Genomic DNA, 18,902 nt, shown 5'->3' with positions numbered 1-18,902 from the left:
GGTAGTAAATTGAACAGTGGCCATATGTGATGTGAATAGTGGTGTGGTTAAGAATCCCTGCAAACAGTGTTCAGTAGGGAGCTGAACTTTAAATGGCTGTGCTATGCGATATAGTGGCACCTTATTTGGATTGGAGGAGAATTGTGAGCACGATTACTGCACAAAACTGCAGTAGCGCAGAGTTCGGCATGCGATTAATAGCAACAGTTGCTGTAGTTTGTGTTCACAGTTGATGAGGATTGGCATTACGGTTGTGGTTGTCTTTAAAATTAACAGGTATGGCACAAACCTGGGGTTTTGCAGGGCTCTAGGTGAGAACTCACATTACCTATGATAGACTCCCTTCTTCCAAACAGGTGAAAGCATCATGCGAATGGAGGCAACATTCAAGACAAGAATTCAGTCAGCTCAGGGCCCCATAAGTAGGTCGCGCTGGTTAAATTGTACTGAGGGTCAGGGTTATAAACGTTGGACACCACAGCTCACTGCTGATGATAGGTTCCTTTCTACTCCTACTTGCTCTTAGGATTAGATGCAATCCCAGACTTATTGCGAGTTGCTATTTTGCAGAGCTAAAAGAAAGAAATGGTACAAAGGAACTAACATTTTCGAAACTAGTTTGTTAGCACAACATTGCTATTGCTATTTCTTCCAAGCAGAGCCTATCAGTTTGCCTTCTAAACACTCGAGTATGCTTCTGTGCCCCTTACCGACACACTTTCTATGAACCAGCTGCTTTTTGGAGAGTTGGCGCGGCAAACCAATGATAACCCCCCCGCTGCTAACATCATTTTCACGACATTACATCGTGTGCCAGATTTCGCGCGAAAGCCTGGCAGCGCAGATTGCCGCGATGTGCAAAAGTGAGAAACTTTAAAAATATTTTGTAAATTATCCGCTAGCTTATGAGGCCTCGTATGCAGCGTGCACTTTTGGGGGCGTGTACTCTACTTAATGCAAGCATACAGTATCCAACCTTGAACATTATTTCCAGGGGCTCAGTAATAAACATTTTGACAGTGCCTCCCCCTATGTTCATTATAATCGGTCGTTCGTTATAAATGGGCTCGACTATAAATGGGCTTGCTATTTAGTTCAATTCGCATCGCACTTGAATTATTCGAAGTATTATACGCTTCTAAACATTCCTAAACCATGGGATTCTTTGTTTGCCTGAATTTGCGGCCAGAGACTGCGGATTTCAGATTACGTTCACTAAATGTATCATCGCATGCTTGTTGCAATAGTCGTTTCCTCGTGGAATCAAAAGCGAGCCCGCGTGGTAATTGTAGACCTTGCATGAAAGCAATGCGTTGACTGCAGTCGAGAGCCAGCATTAACACCGTGGGCTTCTGGCTAAGAAAACAAGGTGCAGCACCACAAAGTACATCATAGCGTCAGCCTATGTTGCAGTCGACAAGTGTCAATAAACGCGTCACCGAAGAAGATGAGCGAGTGTCAGTGCTGCAGTTATCTGCCGTCACTGTACCATGAGACACTTCGCGTGCATGGAAACACTGCTTAAGAAGATAACGGAATGTGCAAAGCTGGTGCACGCATCCACTCCTGTAGCCTTTTTATGGTGGTCATTCTCATTCTACACAATTTTCATTCATTAGCTGCCACGGTTGCTCCGTGGTTGTGGTCTCATTTCGATGGAAGCGGTAAGGTACAGGCCGGTATACAGTGTGATGTCAGTGCATGTTAGAAACCCTAGGTGGTTGAAATTGTCCGAATCCTTGCACAATGGCATCCCTCATTGCCTGAGTCGCTTTGGGACGTTAAACTTCATAAAACCAAACTAATTTTGCTTTATTAGAACCCAGGAACTGTACGTTCAAGCCGCAGGGGACAAAAAAAATATAGGCGCAGTTGTCGTCTCAAGGGAGCAAAAGCGGGGAGGAAGCAGAGGCAGGACTGTGGTGCCCAGGCACTTTTTAACTGTTTGGACTGCAGCTGCATTAATCCTGCCAATTGTCATGTGCTAGAATCCTGAATCTCCATCTTTTAGGCTGGCTACACTAATTAAAAGTGGATGGCTTAAATTAAACCCCTGAGAACAGTTCGCACAGTGACACTTTTACTGAGCTGCTTGTGCGTCGTCACTTGCTGCATAGTGTCACTTTAACGCTTTCGGTTGCATCTGCAACAGTTGCAACACATTTCTCATCACTTGCAAGTGCTTGATTGGTAAACTCAGTTCACTCGGAAGCCACTAAACAAAGCGTAGTGCATTCAAGATTTGATGGGGTTTACAGGGTCCTGCTATGGCCAGTGTTCTGTACCCTTGTTGCACTCATGTGCTAAATGTGTCTGGAGGCATAAGCGAGTCCTGTAGTGCTCGCAATGGTTGATACTTGTGTATTCAAGCTAAGCGAAGTAGTTTCAAAACTTGAAATGGCTTTGGGCACTCGCATGGTCAGGCGCGCGATGGAATTCATGATGGGTCATGCAGGAATGCTCCCGCAAAAGGGGTGTGACAGCCAACTTTGTATTGCATGGAAATCTGTGGAAGCTGTAGTGGGACTGGCTTGAAAGAGCATATCCACCAGGAAAATGCAGTACTTTGGAACATAACAGCCAAGTTCTTCTGTATTAGTCTTCTATCCTAACAGATATCGAATGAGCTTAGAATTCAGTGCTGGTATGTCATTTGCTTTCCCTGACATATGGGAGTGCTGGGTAAAAATGTCATTTTAGTCGGAACACATGCATTGGAAATAAACGGGCACACTTTGAAATTACTGCTGTCAGCAGCATTCGCAGAGTAAAAATTACTTAAAGCATTTTGAATGTGACATTTCTAAGGTACCGTGGACAAGACATTGAATTCTGGCTGACGTCCCTCAAGGGACATGAGTCACAATCAATTTCGTTGCAAAATAATGTTACAAATTTTTTGTTTCAAATTTATCAGTGTTATGGCCAAGTCAGGTCATGAAATGTAGCACAGCTTCTCTGTACTGATCTAGGATGCCGATTACGTTGCTTTAAAGTGCTTCAAGAGAGTTCTGTAACTGGTACAAGCTACTCCAAAAATTGTTGCCAATCAAGGTTCGGCGGCAGCACATTGTGCATGTTTCTCTCTAATTGTAGCCTGTTCCTGGGCAAAGTGCTTGTCTCGGTTGGCAGTGGCTCCACGGGACCCTAATATGCTAAAAGCATAGCGTCGTTTTGCAGCATAAACTGCCTTACTTACGGCTTAAGGGGGGGGGGGGGCGCTTTGCTAAAAACTAAACTTCAGTACTTCATTACAAATTAAACTTCAGTGAGGATCTGAAGCCAGTCCAGAGTGAGAGGTGGAGAGTGTGCGGTAATGGGCACTGCTGCAGCTGCATAAAGTGTCGGACCACTGCAAGAGCACAAGAGCAGGAAAGAAAGCAGGGAGAAAAATGGCAGCAGAAAGAGAACAAAGCAACTCTGCACTTATCTGCTCTGTGCTTAGCATTTAAACGAGGGGTCGGGAACCAACAATGCAATCAGCCCTCTTCTTCTAGAGTCAGGATCCCACTTCCCAAACAGAGAGGGTTTTCCTGTGGCTTGGCAAAGGTGTTACTCTTGCCCTCAGCCAGCACCGGCTCGTAGTAGGCACCAGGGCTGCAGTTCCAGATCCTAAGGGCATCAGGCTCCTTGAAACTCTTCTTTGAATCCGGTGGCCAGTGCCATCAGCGGATCACTCACGTAACACAGCCTGGAAAGGCTGCAGAGCTAAGTGTGGGGCTTTCGCGCACTCATCGAGGCAGCCCTTTCTCCTAAACCCACAATCCAGGCTGGAGGGGAGGGTGTTTTCTGAGTGGTAGCACGTACAAATGGCTTCATCAAGGCCAAGTCTCCTGCTGAGTTATGATGCAAAAACGGAACCCACAGTCGTCTGGTGACACAACACCAGATTGCTATGGGTCACTCTTTGACGATTACGAGAAACTTGAACAATGAAAACTGGAGAACTACTCAGCGCAAAAGAAAATTTGAGCACTTAACAAAATGTGCACAATCCACAAATGCACTAAGTATGCATGTGTTTTGTATATTGGATGGGAAGCTATTGAGCAGCTAATATTATGCATCATTTTTATCATTTTGGCCTTTATTTAGAGCACTGATTTTGAATAACTGTTCATTGGAGCAAAAACTGCGTAGTCAATATTGCGATTAGCATTTCATAAACATACTGCAGAAGCTGCCCTTTTTTCTCTGAGGGTGCGGTGGGATGGGTGCAGAAGTTTCTTCAAGAAACTTGATATGATCAGTAATTACAGAAAGCACCGAAGCTTATAGAACTGGGCACCACTTTTTGTATATAAATTGCTTTGCGTGGCTTCGATTTGTATTAGAACCAGTGTTGGCAAGGCACAGACTGCAAGCCATCAGGGAAAGAACATATCCTGTCAATGAAGAACGAATAATGACATGGTAATCGCTGTCTTTAAAATTGTCACCTCCAAGAAACCGTCATTGGTGTTCGTGCACAAACTAATATGCTTAGACACTGTCCCATTGTGCCAAGACCACAGCCAGATCACTGAGATTTAAATGATGGCTTCTATAAAAAACTTCCACACCATTGTGTTAAGTGTGCAGAAGGCAGCATAAGCATGCAGGAATCTTCGTGCTCTGTTTAAACAACATATTGTCTGCTGCATTTTATTTTTCTCCTCAGTATAGTATTGTCTCCTGAAAACAGTTTTTTTTGTGATAAAAGAAACATGAGGAATAAGCAGACATCTCGTGCCGTACCTTTTAGGCATCTTGTGCTGTAGTGTCTTCCATTTTTCACAACCATCTCACAATCATGTTCGTTGTGGTTTTTTGAAGCAAAGAGATTCACTATGGTAGGTAAATCAGTCGTCGCATATGCCGAAAAATGACCTTGAACGACCTTCAGCCAAACCACGTTAGCCGTGTATCAACATATGTGGTAAAGTTATCCTGTCGAACCCATGACCTTTAGTTGACCTTTGATATTGGGTGACCTTTGGGTTGGCCTTTGACCTTAACATCTGATGGGGCTGTTGTAAGTCTATGATACCGCGTCATAGCCACGTGGTCGTGTTGGTATATACAGAACGGCTGTCATGAGTGCATAGCAGAACTGCCATGGACGAGCATCAGGCACTTAGCAAGCATCCTTGGTTTTCGCTGAATTGCAGGGTTAGCCAAGTTAAGCCACTGCCAGTTTTATTTGCTGTGTTATAAAAAGTTAGTTTGTTCCCTAGTTTGTAGATTACAATTTAAATTGACGGCATTAGATTTCACGTCACACAGTTTCGTGTCCTGTATTGGTCACAGAAGATGCCGATTGGTCGAGAGGGTGATGATGCCACATGGTCACATGACCGTGTCACGAAAGTTCAGAACTGAGAATCAAGGGAGGATCACAGTCAGGAAAGGGCGAGACAAGCAGTTTAGAACAGGGTCTTGCCAGGAGAGGGGAACGCACTGGAGAGCAGCTGTAAAAAAAGAAAAAAAAGCTGATAAAGAAGAAGGAACAGTGGGACCACCAGATTGGAACATGATGTTCTCGACAGCCGTTGTACTCTGCGTTTCGGTGCGCAGCTGCTTGTCATTGAATTTGGACTTGTGTTGGGCAGCTGCACTTGATATGGATCCTCTGCCCGCAATAACTGTCTCTTAAAGTGATTAAAGCATCCCCATAATTTCTGCTTCATATCTATGCTTAGAATTTATGACATAAAGAAGCCATGGAATATCTATAGAAATACATTTTTCTTCCTGTAGTATGCAATAATCAGGGGTGACTTGCAGTCTGCATCATTTTAAAGGGAAGCTGAAGCACTTTTCGAAAAAATGAGTTCCCTGTGGCTTTTTATAGTTTTTAGTCCGCTGAAAAAGATAATCTCGCTCAAAAAGGGTGGAAATCAACGCAAAAGGCTGTTTTATAGAAGAAAGCGCGCCCCATCGCCTCAGGGTGCCGAGCGAACGCCGGTCTTGCCCGCAATTGGCCAGGTCCGTTGTGACGTCATCCACTGGGATCTCCAGCCAGCACCGACGGCGTTGCTGCGTAGCGCGTTGCTTCGGCTGGCTTAAGAACTATGTTTTGGGAATTGTGGGTCAGGCATTCGCGAATGAAAATGTTTAAATTGCTAAAGTATACTAGGTTGATATATGTGGTTTTTGTTCAATTAAGTGCAGCTGCATGCTGATGAAAGATTAAGGATTGCTTGTGCTGCCTGGAGGTGCAAAAAATCAGGAAAAAGCAAACAGGCACACGCTGCTTAACGAGCTCAAAAGGGTTGAAGTCTGTGTGCCTCAGTAAGGCAGTGCAGGAAGTGGGTTTAGCTCATCATGGATGTGAACCAGCTGGAAAAGACAAAAATTTTACAAACAGGTAAGAAAGTAATATAACGAAAAGAGAAATATTGATGCAATAAACATATTATGTCCAAGGAGTTTCGCTATGCCATGTACTACCAGTTTGCCTGGTTAATGTGGAAGAGGATGGAGGAGAACAACCGAAGGATTCTACCAAGCTGTGTGCTGAGCGCTTGCCGAAAGAAGTACCATGCCAAAACTGGGTTATATACAGGCTGCAAGGATTACACACAACACTCGAACTAGACAAAGTAAATGGCACTGGCAGTAGGCAGCGTTGTTCACCAAAGCACGGGCCGCAGTAGAGCCAGCAAAACAGGACGGCCAGCGGACTCTCCATGAATACCGTCACTTCCGCCAGTTCTCCCCTTTTGCCATCCCCCCACCTGGCGCTTCCGGAAGCGATGAGGGCTTGTCGGCGGCAGGTTTTTGAGGAGCGATTGCAGCCCTTTTTGTTTACAGAATTGAGAAAAAGAATTACACGATTTCTAAGGTCCCTTCTTCCTAACCACAGTGTTTTGTGCAATTTGAAAACGGTTTCAGCTTCCCTTTAAGTGGTGTCGTTCTTATACTGTGCATGATAAGAGGCATATGTGGTTGAACAGGAAAAAAGAGTTCAGTTAATAGCTGTATGATGCGTCACAGCTTATTACTCATAGACTTTTGTTTGGTCCTGAATAACCGCCATTGCCTTTGCAGGCTAACACGGTGTTGTCAAAGAGCCCGTGGTGGCATGGGCGCTTGGGCTAAAGGAGCAGTGTTTTAACTCAGTTATGATTTGTTGCCATCCCACTTGATAATCATAGGTTTGTCAAGGTTCAAATATTGTTCTGAATTTTTGTAAACTTCCGAATAACTAGAAGTTTGTTTCAAAATTTAGTTCTTTTTACAGTCGACGATTGGGCTTTGAGCTGTACACGGTGCCAGGGCATCTGTGCAGGAATCCTTTCTACGTTAGCTAATGTCTGGCGAAAGCTTCAAATGGCCATAGGTGCGCACAGGTCTCTCCATAAAAGGACGCCAAATTTTATGGTAGCACTCATTCATGTCTTCTGGATGGCAGTGAATAGTATTTTACAAAATTTGCACTTCCCTTCACCATGGCTATAGGGGGCCACTGCACCCCTTGCCCCTCACCTGCTCGTGCTCATGAATATGACCTTTTACACATATAGTCCCACATTTTATTGCAAGTGCACTGTCTTTTACAATGCAGGTTCCGTCGCCAAACCTGGCAAAGTTCCTACTGGACATAGTTCTAACGATGGCTCACCCCCAGCATCAAGTTGTGTGCCAAGCACAAATCCCAAGATTGAATGCACAAGCAAAAAGGTGCACCATTGCAGCCACTGCAACAAGAGTTTCAGAAGGCCAGCTGTCCTGATACAACATGTTCGCACGCACACTGGTGAACGTCCATACCAGTGTGACCACTGCGACAGTTGTTTCACGCGTAGAGACTCCCTGGTTTTACACATTCGCACACATACTGGTGAACGTCCATATCGGTGTGGCCTCTGCAACAGCTGTTTCACGCGCAGGACCCACCTGGTGGATCACCTTCGCACACACACTGGCGAGCGTCCACACCGATGTGACCACTGTGACAGCAGTTTCACACGCAAGTCCAGCCTTGTGGTACACCTTTCGTCACACATGGGCGAGTGTCCATACCGGTGTGACCACTGTGACAGCAGTTTCGCACAGAAGGCTTCCCTGATGGCACACCTTCGCAAGCACACTGGTGAACGTCCATACCAGTGTGACCACTGCAACAGCTGTTTCAAGCGCCGGACCCACCTGGTGGACCACCTTCGCACACACACTGGCGAGCGTCCACACCGATGTGACCACTGTGACAGCAGTTTCACACGCAAGTCCAGCCTTGTGGCACACCTTTCGGCACACATTGGCGAGTGTACATACCGGTGTGACCACTGTGACAGCAGTTTCGCACAGAAGGCTTACTTGATGGCACACCTTCGCAAGCACACTGGTGAAAGTCCGTATCGGTGTGACCACTGCAGCATCAGCTTCACTCAAAAGCACCACCTGGTGCGACACCTGCACACGCACACCGGAGATAGGAAATTCCAGTGTGAACTGTGCCCCATGGCCTTTACACAAAATGAAGGCCTCAAACAGCACCTGGAATCCCATAATTAAAAGAAACCATTTCTCTTTCTCTTCCATACAAAGCATTTTTGGAGTTTTGGGTTAGAATGGCACCAAGAAAAAAAGCACCCTGGGAGCCAATATTTGTGTGAAACTCTTCTGCATTTTGCCTTTATTATGTTTGACAAGCATTGCTAGCTGACTAGTCCGAGTACTCACATTTACAGGTTGCTCTCTGCTTGTTCAAAAGGAAGTTTGCATCTGTTCAGCCTGCACTTGAAAGAACCTCTGTAGCCTTTCCCTGCCTAATGTGATCTGCCTAAGATCACACACATTTGTATTCCAGTTTGAAACTGTGGCACATGCAAATGGCGTCACTTCTGATATCTTATGCGTATGCCCTTCTTGTTACAGAGCCGAACACTTCGGCCAGTCTGTTTTATCTGCCGGTGGATTCCATATATTAATTTTACCAACAGTGCAACGTCATGACCAGGGGTTTAAAAATTATTTACAGGACCCTTGGGTTCTGCAGAGTACTTTCTGGATTTTTTGAGAAGCTGAAGCCATGCATGTCTCAACATTAAGTTTCACAAGTTTATTTTTTAACTATTCATGCTATAACTGGTTATACAGACTGATTTTAGCTTACAGCTAACCATTATTACTTGAATGTGTCATTTCTTGAGTGGCTGTATGGCTACGTGCTTGTTGCAACAGGAAGAGAAAGAATCCATGTAGCATGGTGCTCATTGGCACCTTTTGTAAGCTTATAGTCTTCGTCAATAATAAGAAAATTCAAAACCCTTGGTCATGACAATGCTGAGAATAACAAGGCACACAACGGTTCCAGAAAGCAACCTTTCATTTTGTAAAAGATTTGACGCACCAAGAGCAAAAGCAATCAGTACAGTATATGTGCGACCAGAGCAGAATTGTAAACTGTAGTATAGCAGCCACGCTCACTCACTGTAGTGAACTGTGTGTGAGAAAGACGCTTAACAGAACGGTGCTGTGGCTCAGCAAAAGAGCCACAACCCCCCTTACGTAACATATGCAAAGCACTTATGATCGTAAAAAATAAATAGTTCAACGAAAGTTCAAGAGAGAGCACATAACCAGTGGGCAGCAATAAAAAACTAAATATTTTAAACATGTACTAACACGATCTGTCATGAATATTGTAAACAGTATATTTACGCTTCTTTCTAGTGAGATCATTATGTTTCGACTTTGTATCTATGCTTTTGTTGACGAATGAGATGTACCTATGTAGCCGTGCATGCAGATTAGGAATTTCAGACTTCGTCCTACTGAACAGAAAATACCTTGTCGGTTTGGCATCCTTTTAACCAGCTGCTTACACACATTCGATATGCGGGCACTAGGCACACTACACGATTTCTTGTCCGAAGGCGGAATCTGATTCCTTTAATAAACGGACATTCTTCCGAGATTGCGGCAGCAGACTTGAAAACGCACTCGGGATCATCATTCTCATCGAGTAGTGTGAAAAGTTGGTGTCGCTCATGGACAGAGCCACCGTATGCTGCAAGCACTGTTCTCTTACATGTACACTCAGTAGTCCTCAGAACAGAAAAGCTCTTCAGAAGAGTGGCAGCGATATCGTACACAACATTTCCATATACTATGTGAAGGGCATGTTGTGAAGGCCCTTGCACGTCAGATGAGTTGGAGCCTTTTGGATTGCTGTGGCTTGTGGTTAGTATGCTGCTTCATGACAACAATGCGCAAACACCCTCCATGTTGATGAGGAATGCATTTGTTGTCACTTCACAGTCTCCTCGAGAAAGCTTGAAAACTTTGCCAATCGAGATATGTTTTAGAGTGGCAATGAATTGGTGCAGATTATTTGTCTCAGTACTGCCTTTTTGATGAATAATTCAAAAAAGGTTTGCAAAGGGTCTTGCAGCAATCAACGAGTGAAAAATGAGTAAATTCAAAATCTTTTTTTAGATAGTCCGCAGCAAGGACAAGGCTTTCATTGTGATCTGCAAACCTTTGATGCAGCGCGGTTGCTTGTCCCAGGAGCAACCAAAATGCCAATGGGCAATCCTATTTATTTGCGACTCAAGGAAGACATAGTATTACGAGCCCTCACACATGCGTACCACAACTAGTCATCCTGCTTTTTCAGGGTAGAACTGTTCAGGCTATCAAAAAGCTGATCTTCCCGTTCCATGAACTCTGCTGTAAATATGGCATCAACAGGAAGCCCCTGAGTGGTGATGAGAGTGAGAAGTGCTACAGGCACAGATTTGCTGAACAATTTTGTGGCATGCTTTGCTCTCATGTCAGCGAAGGGCATCCTGCAAATGTTTTGTTCTTTAGCTTCTTTGCCAAACTGCTTTTGAGATGTTCAGCTAGGCGTTTAAATATAGCTCATGGATAGGATGGATGAGCATTCTTCACAGGCCAACATTGTTCCGAGTCTTGAGCACAGATGACTGTTGTCACCAAATGACCTTTTGTTTCGAGCAGCTGGTATATTGTGAGAGCTGATGATCCTTTGTGGGCCGCCACAAAGGCTACTGGCTGAAATTCAAGTTCTTGATATGCCTGGCACTGCCCTAACAAGAGCTTTGTTTGCCATATGACTAGTCCTTATGTTCCCATCGTCTATGAAGCCAATAAAAATATCTTGTGACTGATCATATGTAAAAAAAATTTCAAGGCCCATTTCATTGAATAAAATAGAACATGCTATGTCTTGAAGTGGCTAATCTTTTATTCCTGATTCTATTGCATTTATGGCACCTGCAATGACACCAAGTGTCATTGGGATGTCTGTCAGCCAGCGGCTCAGCGTCCTCACATGCGGCAAAGTAAGCATTTCTCTAAAGAAGCAATAGAATTTTTGGGAGTGAAAGAACAAATTGAGAGCCAATTGTTTAATTTGTTTTATCAGTGCTTTTTGGATTTTCAAAAAGAGCAGAGCCTGATCTGAAGAAAGGCCTTCTAGCAAATGCGGTTGATGTTTGTTAAAGCCTCCTGATGTGTTACTCGCCTTGTCTCGGGCCTTTTTCTAATCCGGCTCAGTGCTTTCCTGTGTTTGTCGCTTTGAGAATGCAGTTTCTCAATCCGCTTTAGGATTTCAGCAATGTACGCACATGTGTGTCTCCTCCATCTTCTTTTTGGTGTTTCCGGTGCAGGTGTCACTGTTGCCTGTGCAACGCTGGCGCCTCTGGCAGCACTGAGGCCACTGGGCCAGCTTCAGCTGAAAAAAATATGAACGAAACAAACAGACGTCTTTTTTTTCAGCCTCATAGAGAAGCCTATATCCCACACAATATATTATTAGGAATGCAATCACAGGATGACTATTTGCCTGTTTTGTTTAAAGTGATGAGTATACTCGGGCAGAAATGAGCATTCATAGGTGAAGTTTATTGTGTAGTGGTTGGTAGATTTTCCTGTCTAAGGACCACAAATTCACAGCCACAGAAATTCAACATGGCAAGAAAGCATTTCATTAAACAACATGCAAAATTTATTGAAACTTGAAAAAACAACCCATGCAATGTAATGGTTTTTTATTAGTTTGTACTCTGCTACATAAGCAAAGTTTACAAAACTTCGACTGTGGCACATTGTATTTCCTCATGTATCTCGTTCAGCTGCCGCTTCATCGTTTACATGCACCACAGCAACTTTGGTGGTGCCATGCCCAGTGCAGGCTGCGGAGCGGCAAGGTGCACCCATTTTCGGGTTGGCCTGCTTTTATTAGCTGCAGCTGGGGGGGGGGGGGGGGGGGAGGCATTGTTTCAAGCGCATGTGGCAGGGGTGGTTGCGCATTTCCTTTGTCTGATTGCTAGAAAGTTGAGACAGGTCACACCGATGTAAACCTGGCTGTGAGACAACCGGCATCACCAGTGCTGTATATATGTTGCATTATCAGCTATTTAAAAACTCTGTGAACGAAATCACTAAAACTATGTTTTGTTCTGAAAAACAATAAACAGATTACGTATTACACAGCTGTGTCTGAACAATGTGTACATTTTCATGAAATGCATGAATTATCCAAATGGAAGAATCAAGAAATAATTTTTTGCATTAAAGTAAAACTGATGCACTATTACAGACCTTTCGATGTCCATCACGAAAATATCAAGGCTACCGGTCCACAGTTATGCAACTGAAAAAATGAGCATTTTGCAATAAATTCTCGTGTTTTCTTCGTGCAATTACTATCATAGGGTAAGTTTCATGTTTCTGTTGTGGGCACTTTGATGGGTGTCCTTGGGCTAGCACCTGTTGAAAAAGAACAAATGCACCGTAGGAAGCTTGAAACCAGGCGCTTTAATGTTCAGGTGTAATTTTTCTTAAACTAGATTTGCATTTTGTGTGTTAAATGGGTACAGAAAAAGTAAAAAACAAGCTGCCCGCACAAAAGGGGCTGCCTCACTTATAAAGACCCTAAACTGCCCGTGGCAAAAAAGCCGTGACTAACTGGGCGAAACTGTTTCTGGTAGCTTCATAAAAACAGAGACAGAAAGTCACGGGATCAGAGATATGTCACGAGATAGGAATACTGTGGAGAGTTTGGTGCCCTCCAGTATATGGTCGATCGTGCGTGCTGAGAGAGAAACGTCAGGGACAGCCGGGGTGGAGGGCTGAGGGAAATTTACAATGCTTAGAGCAGGCGGCAGGTTGTACCATGTGAAAGCAATGTCTGGAGCGGCACCACTACGGTACACAATAGTTTCTAGCAACGCTTCAGCGAGGCACACTGGGGAGTTTAGCAAAGATATCGCCAATCAAAGCTGCCTGTGCATCTAAAAAACAATTCCGACGGCCTTAATGTATGCAGCTCACGGTGCGCTTTCGACTTTTTGTGCCGTGCGCTAACCTGCTGGTGTTAGTGAGGCCTGTGTGATAATTTCGAACGTGACGCTCACATTGCAGCTGCAGATAACATGCACGAACAACATGCATGTAATATAGATGCAGGCATTAAATTCCATAAAACCTAAACCAAACTGAACATTAATGTTGCTCCCATACTCTGACGAGGTTATAGGGTGCGAAGTTGGAATAACCATATCCAGAATAGGCTCCGAGGCCATGAAACTCTGAGGGGATTGGTTCTTTAAAGGCAGCGAGGCACTTGAGATTAAGCCAAACAGTGAGGCACACACACACAAATGTAAGCAAGCAAAGCAAAGTATCCAATGGTTCCATGCTTAGGAAAGGAACAGCCGTGTCCGTCCATCTAAAGCTGCAGCACGGCCCCTTATTTTTGCTTTAATGAGTCTAAACATACCTTTTAAACGCATCCCGCAAAAGCAAAGCCGCTGCAGTAAACGGCACTAGGGGAAATTCGTTGTATTGACGGTTTTTTCAACTTGTTACGCAAAGAGGGATAAAGTATGCAGTGAATTCATAAATACCTGAGGTGGGCAAGAACACTAAAGAAGCGTTGTTCCCCCTTCCCGGATGTTCTGCACCACTTTGCACTGCTCCCGTGTATGAGTCGCGTCGGCAGCACAGGACACGTTAAGGTTTAGTTTCTCCTACTTTCGATACCAGGATCGCTGCAATCATTTCGACCGTGGCGGCACCCATGGTGCGGACACACAAGTTGTAACATGCCCCAGCCTTGTCAAAAGCTCTGTGCACCTCTCAGTACAGGCCAAGGTGACGAATAATCCTTTTTGTTTTGCTTTATCGCTGATATTTTAATCTAGTTTGATGTCCATCCTTTACCCAACACCTGCAGTGCCACATGACAATGAACAACATAGATATTAACCAATTTTAAAAACCTGTAATGCTGCTGCTTGTCAAACATTATGTGATGCTAACCCTCGCTAGTCCACACATTCTTAGGCAAGCCGTTGTGGAGCATACAATTATGTATCTAACTATGGCCCATTAGCCCCCTTTTTTTTTCCTCTCTTTTCACCCTCCTCTATTCTTCTCTTTCACACTCACGTGGAGTAGCATGCCAGGTCAACAACCAGGCAGGCCTCTCCTGTTTCATTAAATTTTCTTTTGTTTAACGTGCAAAATGACTTGCACAGTACACGAGTGCTTTTGTATTTCACCGCCATCAAAATGGGAATGCACCAGCCAGGACTTGATCTCGCAACCTTGGGTTCGATAACCAAAGGCATCGAGCTGCTAGAGCAGGTAAATGAGGAAACTTGCGAGAGGCAAATGGGGAAAACAGCATTTTCCTCCCCAAAATGGCTTCCGAGCATGCGCAGGGTAGCTAATGTTAAATACTACGATATAGGCTTCTGGTGAGCAACAGCATGCACTGCCAATTTGTTAAATGTCCTGAAACGGTTTTCATCTATTTCCTTTATTCTGTGGTATGGTGCATTTGGGCGAACTAACATTTGTTTATTACGGACTAAAAAGAGCACTTGTGCCACATTTTTAACAGGCAGGCCTTCATTTCAGGAACTGCGATTGTAACACCAGTTTTGAAAAAAACATTTTGGGCACAGGTGGGCAAGAAACGTTAGAAATCTTTTAGGAATTAGAGGAAAAAATGCTGTTATACTAATATTCAAGAATTTCCATCACTTCTGTGTTGACACCTTTGTTGGCAAAAAAACTGTCCCACCTAGTCAAAACAGTGAGAAATACGTGAACGTACCAGTTCATTTCGCTTTTCATGATATCAGTAACTTTCTTTCTGCAGGCTTAGTTAGCAATCACCTACTCCTTGCAGAAAAAAAATGAACACTGTGTTAACAGCGCCAAAGAGGCTGTCTGCTCCTTCGTTTAATTTTGACCCCAGTGATGAATGTGCCGAAATATCAAGCACACCAATAGAACATCGCACTGACAAAAAAATTTACAGCCATTTGAAACTGAAAATGCTCACTGTCACAGTGAAACCTAAAATAGATAGCCCTAAGAAGACGTAAATTCTCATATTTCAAGCGATTCGGAATATCAACACATACAACACAGGTTATTCCCAAGAAATGATCCTTTTTCTGTTAGAAACAAAATAAATTTCTGATCACACTTAGCTTAACGCTGTCATAATATAACTCTGCCCCTACAAAAACGTTCTGAATAAGAATGTAGCCTGTCTACCAGAAATATTTACTTAATCTGAATTAAATAAATAAGCTTTTAGTAATTTTATTCGGATGACTTTAGATGTGGTAAAAGCAGCTGTCCTGGCAGTACACATACTAAAATTGTATTCGTTAAGAAAATATGAGAAAGAATGTTAAGTATAGAACAAGACCTTTTTTGTGGGAACTATCACGCAGAAAGGATGCTCCCACAACATGGGAAGATTCATTGTTAAACAGTGCGGGAAGAAAGGACATGCGAAATGACGACCCACAACACAGGCGCTGACTCGCAACTGTTTTTTATTCAAAGAAACTGTTCTTATAAGTTTTCTTTTCCAGAAAAAACACGACAGCAAATGTAAAAGCCCAAAAATACTACTTGCCATATAAGACAATGAAAAAACACATTGCTGTGGTACAACCAGACGTAAAGTTAGAATGTTAGATGATGATAGAGAGAAAGATGTTTGTTATAAAGTTAGTGTGAAAGTTAGACGAAAGTTAACTTTCACATGCAGTTGCACCGTGGCGATGGGGTGTGTTTTTTGACCGTCGTGTATGGTGAGTAGTAACGGTTTTTCCTTGTTTTTTTGTCTTTTAAATTTGGTGTTTGCTGTGTTTTTTTGTGGAGAAAAATTTAGTAAGACAATTTCTCCAAATAAATATAAGTTGTGAGGCAGTGCCTGCGTTGCGTGTCTTCCTTCCACGCGTCCTATCTTTCCGCGCTGTTTAACAATCAATCATTGACAATTCACCCAAATCGCAGCCTTAAGTAACATGGCAAGATTGTCCAAATGAAAATATCACAACTAAGGCCATCCAAAATACAAAATAGTGTTACTTTTTCTATGAACATATCCCAGTGAGCAAATTATCTTAGCTCGAAAGAATAACTTCAAAAATTGGTTATACATATGTGCAAACAGTACGAATAATGTGTCAACCTGTAGCTTGTTGAGCGACATTAGACTGAGCAGTCAGGAGAGCCATGTGAAAAAAAAACAAGGCTAAAGCACCTCTGACAATGTTTTGCACATGGCAGCTGCTAAATTGGGCTAAGTTTACTTGAAGGCATCAATGTCAGCCTAGAGAAGAAGTGCATTTTATGATGTCAATAATGAAGCACAATAGCAAGGATCACTACCAAAGGCAACTTTATCAACACAGTATTGAGAGGAACGTTACTTTAGAAGTAGACTAACACACAAGCCGACAGCAAACAGTACCACAAATACAGGCAGCTCTGAAAAGAGTGCTTTAAAATACAACAATAAATTTAACAGCTGGCCGTCCCTGTTGCGCTTCTTCTCCAGCGTCCCAAGCTGCCTTTCAAAGTCACATGCATTCTGGAGAGACTGGAACACTCAACAGTCCTGGCTTGCTCTGGAGCTTGTCATGCACTATTAAATCTATACCCCTATAATTTTCATGCACTATTAACATGAAATATCATTTTTAGTGCCTGTTGGTACAGAGTTGTGTAAAGGTAGGTCTCTATTGTCCAGCTCAAAATTTGATAACCTGCTTCCCCTCGGCAGAAGGACCAGTCTCATGTGAACATTGCTTCAGAGAAAACATTGTAAGTCACTTCTACCTTTACCAGTCCCAAATGCTAGGTGCAGGGTGTGCAGCCTTTTCGATTGAAACACTCTTCAGGCTGTTGAGCATCCAGGAGATTTCCCTTATGTAGCAGCATGCCTGAAGGAGGTCACTGCAAAATATTTTATAAGGCCATCTTAGTGAGACGGTCAAAGAGAATTGACTGATATCTGTAAGTAAAGCAGCAGCAAAAAAATCCCTAAAAACTAGCTGCCAACAAATTTACTCACCTCCGTGATAGCAACATGTACAAGCTGCATCACCCTGGTACACAATGCTCAAGCAGCATATATTGCCCTGCAGACAAAGGGAACCCCCACTCCCACTGCTAGATTCTAGAGGAAATGATTGCACAGGAGAAAAACAGCATAGACCAATAAAGCAACAAAGCAAGCCGTAATAATCCCTTAACTAGAAGGCTACTTACTCATTTCAGTTTTTAGTAATTGGTATGCACTGCTTGACAGCTCTACACAATGGGTGCCGCAGACTGAACAGTGTGTTTGTGAAGAAACTTAACAGACTTGCAGAAACATTGACACTAACTAATGTGCACTGTTACAAACATGGAAGGCCATGACAATGGTAATAATTTTCTTTATTATGTGATTTTCCTGACAGAAGTAGTAAAGACACTGCTTGAGTACATGTTGATAAAGCTACCTTAAAGGTCTATAGATACCAAAATTTTGCGTGCGTGTTTCCTTCTCCGAAATTATGCGTTAGACATCAGTATGCAGGGACCACTCCCTGGCATTCTTGCATTACCGCTAAATTGTTTATAATTGAATTCGTTCTTGATGCAGTTTCGTTTTCAGCAACTGCACAATAGCTCTGATGTGAAAGGTCGGTTTAGGTCACCTGATGCATGAAAAAACTGCAGTGCAATCATTACAATCCAATCAAACACAATGAGATCACTGCAATACCTCGTGAGGCACGAATTTACCTCCTAATGTGATCTCCGTTTTCCTACTCCCAATCTCCCGTGTACAATCTCTGTGCCAGCTCTATTTAATAAAGATTACTGAACAATCATTGGCACAGTTTTAATTCACTACAACTAGGTGTGTGCGAATATTGAAATTTTTGAATACGAATGGAATACGAATATGAAGAAAAAATGGCTTCGAATATCGAATCGAATATCTGTTCAGTACAAAAAAATCAGAAAACGATGAGCAAGCAAACGTTGTTACCCTTATTTTTTTTCAAAACAGTGTATGGTCTTTGCAACTAAAATAAACAAAGCTAGACTGCCTCAGCGCCATATAAAAAAACATGATGTGCACAGAAATGTATACTACTTGATTAGAATGCATAACAGTATCCAAACTATAATGAGGTCATGCAAAACAAAATCCATAAAATGACAAGACTGGTAACAAAAAATAACATGATGACAACCTCATTCATTCGGAGTTCAAGGGACCGGAAGAAATGCCCGGTTCATCCGAAGGCCTCTGTTAATAAAATTGCCCCCCCCCCCGAAAAAAAAGAAATGCTGCCGAAAATGCTGAAGACGCAGTAAGGCCTTATGAGGCGGCTCCATCGCGCTAACACCTGAAAACCCGTAACGAGCCACCCGTTTTGGAGTGCTGGAAGAACAACACAAATGCAAGCAAGGGGCCAGGGAACACACACTGTCGTCAGAGTGGCGAGGCGGCTTGTAAAAAGGAAAAATAAATAAGCCGCGCGGAGCTGGGACTGGACTATCGGCGAATGCGCGGGCGACGTTTGAAGCTGCCGCGGGGCCGCGGTGAAGCTCAGAAACCGAAACTATGCAGC

The 18,902-nt window shown here is 43.4% G+C and overlaps 1 protein-coding gene across 1 annotated transcript in view; it reads left to right on the top strand.

Moving 5' to 3' along the window:
• The window catches only part of LOC144106327 (uncharacterized), a 30,280-nt gene extending 21,709 nt beyond the window's left edge, over positions 1-8,571 (top strand). The window contains exon 3 of the mRNA XM_077639103.1: positions 7,550-8,571. Within this exon, the coding sequence (XP_077495229.1) occupies positions 7,550-8,499 (950 nt within the window). The 3' untranslated portion in view covers positions 8,500-8,571. The remainder of the gene's footprint in view (positions 1-7,549) is intronic.
• The last annotated feature ends 10,331 nt before the right edge of the window (positions 8,572-18,902 follow it).

Source organism: Amblyomma americanum, chromosome 10 (genome assembly GCF_052857255.1).
Source record: "Amblyomma americanum isolate KBUSLIRL-KWMA chromosome 10, ASM5285725v1, whole genome shotgun sequence".
NCBI classification, from domain to species: Eukaryota; Metazoa; Arthropoda; class Arachnida; order Ixodida; family Ixodidae; genus Amblyomma; species Amblyomma americanum.
This window is presented reverse-complemented; position numbering and strand designations above follow the sequence as displayed.